The sequence below is a fragment of the Medicago sativa genome, chromosome 8 (assembly GCF_051527215.1).
Source record: "Medicago sativa cultivar Bolivia chromosome 8, Bolivia_mono, whole genome shotgun sequence".
NCBI classification, from domain to species: domain Eukaryota; kingdom Viridiplantae; phylum Streptophyta; class Magnoliopsida; order Fabales; family Fabaceae; genus Medicago; species Medicago sativa.
Window position 1 is genome coordinate 26,718,284 of NC_140756.1, and position 7,940 is coordinate 26,726,223.

The window sequence follows — 7,940 nt, forward strand, 5'->3', positions numbered from 1 at the left end:
GGTTGATCACAACAACCATAGTCGAAGACCAAGAACGCCAAAAGATGTAGAATGGATATATATTAAGAACAGAAAGCCACTCCATGTTTAGTTTTCATAATATTTCAGCAAACAAGTATTATTGTTGTTGTTGACCTTGTCGTTATTCAATGCAACAACTTAAATCAAAACCAGCAAAAGCCGATATATAAAGACCAAATTCTCAATGAAAAAGTTCCAGAAAAAATGAAATTATTGAATCCTTATTGTCTTGACATCCTTCCACATCTTCAAGCAAAAGCATTCACATTGCCTGCCAAATCAAAGTGGCCTAATTAGAAATTTTTAACAAAAAAAGTAAAAAATAACAAAAATGATAAATAAAAAGGAGAATATATGTAAATAATAATAGAAACAAGAAGAAAATGTAGACTCACTTGTGCTCGCGGCCCGAGCGCACGCACAATGATATATTACTGGCATGTTCATACCTCGAATAGTTGATAACCACATTTTCAAATCCTCATCAGTAAACAGCTGAGTTCCTTTTGCATAAAAAAACTTATCATAGTATGCCTTTTCATCTGGTGGTAGTGGCGGCATAGGAAGCACCGTGCATAATGGTTCGCACATGTCAAAGGTCAGCGGTGTTGAAAAATTCAACTGTTGTCCTGCATTAGAAACTTCTCCATCTGCTGTAATAAAAACCTGGCTGATCTTTTCAGATTCATCAACATTAACATGGTTTATAAACCTGCCAAGGCTGGATGCGGTGTGCGCAACACCTTGCTGTTCCAATGGCAGGGACAGCTGATTTTGACTGAAAGGTGACTCCGGACAACTTGAACTTTCCAAGGGAAGAAAAGTAGCAGAAGTGTCAAGAATATGCACAGGCACAAAATTACTGAGATCCTTCGGATCGACAGTTGGATCGTTGATCAAAACTTGTTTTTCTAGAGGGCGTTTTCCTTGACTTTTGTTAGTCCGAGACACATATTCATTCACATGCTGTTCCATTGCAGTAGCACGTAGGTTCATAGATTGACGATATCTCTGAAACAATCAAATGTACTATTAGGTCGTGATTAGAATGCCACATGATAATGCAGAAACAGAATATGCAGCTGAAGACTAATTCTGCTGCTTCCTGCTAAAACATAACTGAAATTAACATTCAAACTTTCCAGTAATCCCCAATGGTGGGAGCCTCGATTACCAGTTGCCCCAAGTGTGCCTATTTTGAGTTTCAGACTTTACATCAAGCAGTACGCTTGGACATTTTCCACACGTCGGTTATTAAAAAGTGTACAAAAAAGAGTTGTACAAGACAGTACACATGCGCCATTACAAAGAACAAACCTGTAAATAGTTTGAGGCACTCTCTTTGGTAAACCCTTCCACATTCATAATCTGGAATATTGTCTTCGGACCAGCTTCACACAAGAACGACAACAAACGTTATTTTTTACTTATAGCCACTAGCACAGCAGAAATTAATAAATAATACACAAGTTCAAACTCACCGTCGATTCCTGCTATTTCAACAGCTTCCAAGAACTTCATATGTAAATCATCAGTCCAGCTTTTCCTTTTCCTGTTCAGGAGTACTGAGTTATCTTTTTCAGGAAATTCGTGTTCTTTACCATTTGCACTTCGGAGAGTCTTTTCTCCTGCATTCAAAGATGGTTGGCCTTCTAGACCAATTGCATTTTGGCGAAACCATTCTCCTGTATTCATGGATGGTTGGCATTTGGGACCCTTGGTTGCCATAATCACATCTGACAGATGCCACACGAAGTCAGGTACTGCTTCAATGACTGTTGTTTCATATCGGTTCCACACTGCGAATCGCCAAAGGTCATGTAGATCAGAAATCTGAACTGGCTTTCTAAAACACCATTTGGCTCCAAAACCAAGAGCCCGTGATATGGAAGGAGTGTCGTCATCATAAGCAGTCATAACTACAAATGCAACAAATAGTTACTGTCAGATAACGAACCCGATCTCAGCGACAAGCATGTGAGGCTTCAAGTAAATAGTAAGCCAAAGCTAGTACTAGAACTTACTGAAAGACGGGAGATTACAGCTTTCTCCCATTTTCCCTACGAGCTCATATATTTCCATGTCTGGCAACTGAACCTCCACAAGCACAAGGTTAACCTCATTCTTCTTATCACAGATAATGGATAATGCATCGGAAGCTAGTGAAGCCGTCATAACTAGTATTGAAAGAATGTCAAGAAAATTGTTTCAAAAATAAATAAAAATGGAGACAATGTCCCAATAGTTTAGCCTTAAGAAGCAAAAATTTAAAATCACGGCTACATTACAATAAGTTATCAGATTATATGATGATCTAAAGCGAGGAAGACACATGCATACATTAAACAAGAAACTATTAGCTGAAAGAACAGAGTCAATGAATATGATAAATTTATCAAAAAATAATCCATAATGAATAATCATATTGATTTCTATGGTTAGTAGATAAACAGCTAGAAATATGGAAATATCTGAAACTTTAAGGTTGCCACGAAATCTGAGTGTAGTAGTTCTGCAGCATATTAGCCAGAAATATAAATATAAAAAATAACTTTTAACTTCCAGAATAAGTGTCAATTACCTTCATATCCAAGTGAAAGAAGCATTTTTGATACAATTGTTCGGCATGCTGAACTAGCATCCACAACCAACACTTTTACACCGGCTACTGGACCATGGTACCTCCTCAGCTTCGCCGCTGACTGGAACTCGTCAGACTCCATGATAGAAGAGAGTAAAATGCAGAGAAGTTGATCTGAGTGCAAAAATTTGTTGAGTGAGAGAGGGAGCACATTGAGCATCTATGATGCATACTTATGATACAAGTATCAGATACAAAACAATACATTTCCATTGCAACTATATGCATATCCTTGAACAATGTAATAACGTGCATCTAAGATACATACACAGAATTGAAAAAGACAAAATCATAAAATCTCATAAATGTATAGTTGTAATTTAAAAAAAGCAAACTTACAATGTATGCCTTATACATTAATTTATAAAACTAGAACACAATGCTTTGGATATTGATTATTTCAGATTTGGAATAAAAATTTAACTAAATTGAATACTATAATTATGCAGCAAACATAATTGCAAAACAAAAAATATACTTTAAACTTTTATTAGTACAAACATGCATCAACTAATCAATGAAAAGAGTCATGCATTGAAATGGACTGATACGTACAGGATGAGAATAGAGCTGTTTAAATGGACACATAAACACAATCACACAAAAACATCATATTGACATTAGCGCTTGCACAGAGAACAAAAGATGAAAATCGTTGTGACTCAAGTAAAAGAAATTGACAGATGAAAAAGTCTACATCAGAATTAGATAATTATGATTTGGAAAGAAAAAATAAAACTCGGATACTTCACTGATATGTACAGGTAAGATATCCAAGAGAAAACTGGTATCGCAGATATAACTGATATCATCAATACATGAAAGAGGTCAAAGTACTATTGTAGCCTCCAAATTGAGCATAAGTCAAATTTTTGAATCAGCTTACAACGGCCGCAACGCAACCATAACCACAATTAAGACCTTGTCGCAACCAATAGCACGGCGATTACAACACAATTAAAATCTTGTTAACAATTATCATCAAAGTGGAACCCCCCCAGAGAATCTGACATTAATTCCACTCATTTCATTCCGAATAGATCAACAAAGATTAATTATATGATCTAGTGTTTAAAAATCGATATTTAAAAAAAACACGAGGCATGTGAACTACATTGAAGGGAAGATAAACAAACACAAGAATTTAGAGAAATCACAAACAACAAACATTAATAAGATCCACTAAGTACGATGATTACATTAGGGTACTCGATTCGCTTACCTGAGTAAAAGAGAAACGGTCGAACAAATGAAGGCGTAGGGTTTGCGACGTTGCACTTTCATTTGAAACTTCAACTTTATTAATTTTCTAAGATATGAATAAATGTTTACTTAATTTGATGGCCAATACAAGGAATAAGTTAGAATAACGAATCCGATGACGTTAAATTCATACCATGCAGAAGTGCCACCTGTCAGCACCTTTTTCCAGTGTTCCAAGAACTTTAACATGGACAGATGGGGTATCCCCTTTCAATATTAGTCCTACCTCATTCCAATAAGTCTTTAACCTGAAGCTTTTATGCAATCCGGTGATCAGCCACTAAGCTAGCCAACACCTTGCAGCAGTGGATTAAATTGATTGCGGTTGCTCTTTGGCGCATGTCTACCTTTTTAAAAAACAATTTTGGGGAAAGGAAAATTATTATTAATAAATTATAACGCTATTGTCCATTTTACAACTGTCTCGTATGGGATTTGAACTTCGTCTCTTGATGTTACAAAGTCAAACTCTTACCATTGAGCTGACACCTCATTGACAGAGTATGTCCTCCTCGTCTTTCAAGTATCAGATCAATATCCCTGCACAAGGTATAGCATTAGCATTGAATAGTATCACCAAAAAATGAAAGACGAAACATGACCTAAATATATGATTATCGACTCACCATTTCAAATCTCCATCCAAATTGTTGGCAGGGATCTCACCATAGTTGGCCCCATAAATTCTTATCAATTTAGAGGCAGGCTGAAGTTGAATCCAATTCTGTGTGATAAGACCGTGCACCAATAGAATAGTTATCCTTGTAGAATCCGAAAAACTTTTTTATGTTATAGACCTTTTAAACTTTAAACCCATATTTCAACCCTAATCAAATAGCTGAAACTTATAGATTGGTTGATTTTATTCACTTAGAGCAAATTCTCTTTAGCCCGGTGAAGTATGCAGCTAGGAGCAACATGAAAATTCAAGCTTGAGGTCTCTCAGATTTATGATTATGTAGAGGCATCATAGTTGTATAATAAAACACTAAACCCTGATGCTTCGCAAATGCAATACAGATCTGTCACGACTGGTAGGGTGTGAGAGATTATATTATCTATCATTCAGCTACTCTGTTATGTAACTTTCTAAGTTAGACCTCTAAAAGTATAGAGCTACAACTTCTCTGTAGTGTAACAATCATTTTTCACAATTTATATTTTCATTCACTCTTAAATCTAATACAGAGATGTTAAATGGTAACCTTGCAAAGCTGCGATCCAAAGGTCCTTATTTTTTCTATTAACAGACTGTAATAGAAATTACATCAAAAGCAAGAAATTTTACAATTACAAGAAAGAAAAGTATATCTAAACATGTTTTGTGTGTGTGAGAGACGGAGTAATGGGATCTTGCCTCTGCTTAAACTCAACTAGGAGCAAGCAAGACGAAGACTAATATTTTGTTACATATATTCACTAGCCTATGTCTATGCTCAACTGCTATCGCTTCAACATTCTCCAAAATTCCTAATGATGCAAGATCCAAAGAGCAACGAGTGCGAGTTAGATAAAAGGCAACATCACTATGATTCAGAGAAATTAGAGCTTGAAACTTTCCTCTCTTTTTCTTCAAGGTCTCATTTTCATGTCCCACTAATTCAGGTTGAGTGATAAAACTCCATAACATTTATCTGAATGCTTCTTTAGTTTGGCAATGCTCGCTTTTCATTTTCCCGTGAAGGGTAACATTGAATTTTTTCATCTTCTCAAAATCCTTCAGCTCCTGCAAATCCAAAGCAACAAGGTTTCCTGTTAGACTCCAAATTTTGCAGCAAAACTAAATACAAAATATAAATTGTTCCTCTCAGAAAGAAAAATGAAAAACACCGGAAAATAGTCGGTGTCACTCTCACCTATACAAAATAAAATTCCAAAGAGACGCATAAATCAAATAATGCCCTTCATAAAGTATACTTACCTTAAACATAATTATGCACGGAAAAAACCACACACATACACAATTAAGAAAATCATCCATAAAAAAATAACCCAATTTAGAGTCATAAATCAATCTTTAACTATGAGGCACGAATTCAGACACGGACACCTGACACGACACTGACAACTCAGTGTGATTATATGTGTTGGTGTTGGACACTAACACGTGTCCGACACTGGGACACACCTAATCTCAGAAGTGTCCGTGCTTCATAGCTCTTTAAACATGAGTGTCCGTGCTTCATAGCTCTTTAAACATGAAACATCAGGCAAATGACTAAATAGTTTTTCCTAAACTATAAATACATTTGCTATGAATTTTTCCTATAATTAATCAGCAAAATATTTAATTTTCCAGTCAAACATATTTGAATATATTTAATTTGTTTCAATTTTACTATTAAATAATGCAGATAAAGGCAAGAAAAAATGGGAAAGTGTAAACAGAGAATACCTATTTAGTGAGGATGAAGATAAAGACTTGCGGTGCATAAAGGAACCCCTGGAAGGTTGATTGATCAATAGAACAGAAATATACGTTAGTGAATTTTTTGTTACATTTTTATTCAGGAGGGAGTATTGAACAATTTATTTAAATGTTCTGGGTTCATTTCATTCTTTGTTTTTCAAATAGAGAACCTGAATCCTATAGTGTCCAGCTGCCTGATCTCTCTCTTGTGTTTTAAATAGACAACAAACTTGTCCTAAAGATTTTAGGATTGTTGCGTGTCTAAGCTCGGGTTCAAACTTGGAATATTGGGTAAAGTTAAAAGTCCCCGTATCGAATAAGACATGACTTGAAAAGTGTTTATAAGTGGGAGTGGTACTCACCTCAAAAGCCGATCTTTTAGGATTGTTTTAGGTTCAACCACAAATTCTAAAATGGTATTAGAGTTTCTTCAATATCCATTAGACCACCTGCTATCATATTTCTGGTGTCGGGCCACCTATCATTATATCCATGCACCAAGCCTGATATTGTTGAGTGGGAGAGTCTAAACAAGTGTTTATTAGTGGGGGAAATCCTCACAAGCAGGTTTGTGTGTGTTAGGCAAACCACAAATCCGAGAGTTAAACTAGAAGATGTTGGAACAAAATGTGTTTAACAATGAACCTTAAAGAGTTTTGATGATAACAAGGTATTAAAAATTGTAAATTGGACTAGCTAATATTTGTTCAAGTGTACAGGACCACAGTTAAAAAGTTACATCATTAATTGGTTCTGAATGAGCAAATAAAGAGCAAAAGAAAATGAAGCTTAGACGCTTCTGAAGGCAACTCGCTCCTGAAGAGAAAAAGCGCTCCTGAAGTAAAGTCGCTCCTGAAGTTAGTAAAGCGCTCCTGAAGAAATGGTGCTCCTGAAGATTACTGCTTCTGAAGACAAGAGGTCCAGAAGTCACATCATCAGAAGCTGCGTTATCAGAAGCTGCCTCATCAGAAGTCATTTCACCAGAAGCTGAAGATCAATTGGATTTGCAAAGATTCAAAGATTGAAGAATCAACACTGCAAAAGCTGTCTATTGGATTCGAAAACACATCAGAAAATTAGTGGAACATTGCAACGGTCATTTCAAAGGTGTTTGAAGGCATGTGCTTGCAATTTGGACGAAAGCGTTGACATTGTACTATTGTACGAACTGTACAACCACCTTCTCCACTACTCTGTTTTGTGTCCACACTACAAGACAAGAAAACAGCTCCAGAATACGGCTTCGCCTGCATAGATGTTCCTTTGGATAAGGAATGGATTTCAAATTGGTTCTTCATAGGACAACAACCAAATCAGGCAAAAGATTATTGGTGAAAGATCAAGCTTCAACAACGACTCTTTGATGTGCTGGCAATTTCACAACGTCTCTTTCACACCTCTATATAAAGGAGTGAAGACTTAGAGAATTGGCAATGCAAGAACGCTAATGCTGAACGAAAGACTCACAACATTTTTACAAGTGCCAAACCTCTGCTGAAATTGTTCTGCATTCACTTAGAATTTCTGTGTCTCAAAGTTATATCTTAGAAATTCTTAAGTCATTGAGTCTGTATCTGATTTGTATTGTGAGCACCTCTGATTGTA

General features: G+C 36.0%; 1 protein-coding gene across 2 annotated transcripts; it reads right to left on the minus strand.

Moving 5' to 3' along the window:
- Positions 1-23: 23 nt before the first annotated feature.
- On the minus strand, positions 24-6,527 carry LOC146897983 (two-component response regulator ARR2-like). Of its 2 annotated transcripts, XM_085731998.1 has the most exons (11): positions 6,321-6,527; positions 4,552-5,651; positions 4,401-4,465; positions 4,059-4,272; positions 3,885-3,971; positions 2,603-2,776; positions 2,046-2,198; positions 1,503-1,940; positions 1,339-1,412; positions 417-1,032; positions 24-292 (listed from the first exon to the last, which is right to left on the minus strand). In XM_085731998.1, exons 6-11 carry the CDS (start codon positions 2,742-2,744, stop codon positions 270-272), a joined length of 1,446 nt encoding a protein of 481 aa, XP_085588124.1. In that variant the 5' UTR covers positions 2,745-2,776; positions 3,885-3,971; positions 4,059-4,272; positions 4,401-4,465; positions 4,552-5,651; positions 6,321-6,527; the 3' UTR covers positions 24-269. The 2 variants fall into 2 exon arrangements, with proteins under 2 accessions (XP_085588124.1, XP_085588123.1); XM_085731997.1 differs by lacking the exons at positions 3,885-3,971; positions 4,059-4,272; positions 4,401-4,465; positions 4,552-5,651; positions 6,321-6,527 and having other exon boundaries at positions 2,603-2,953.
- Between the last annotated feature and the right edge of the window lie 1,413 nt (positions 6,528-7,940).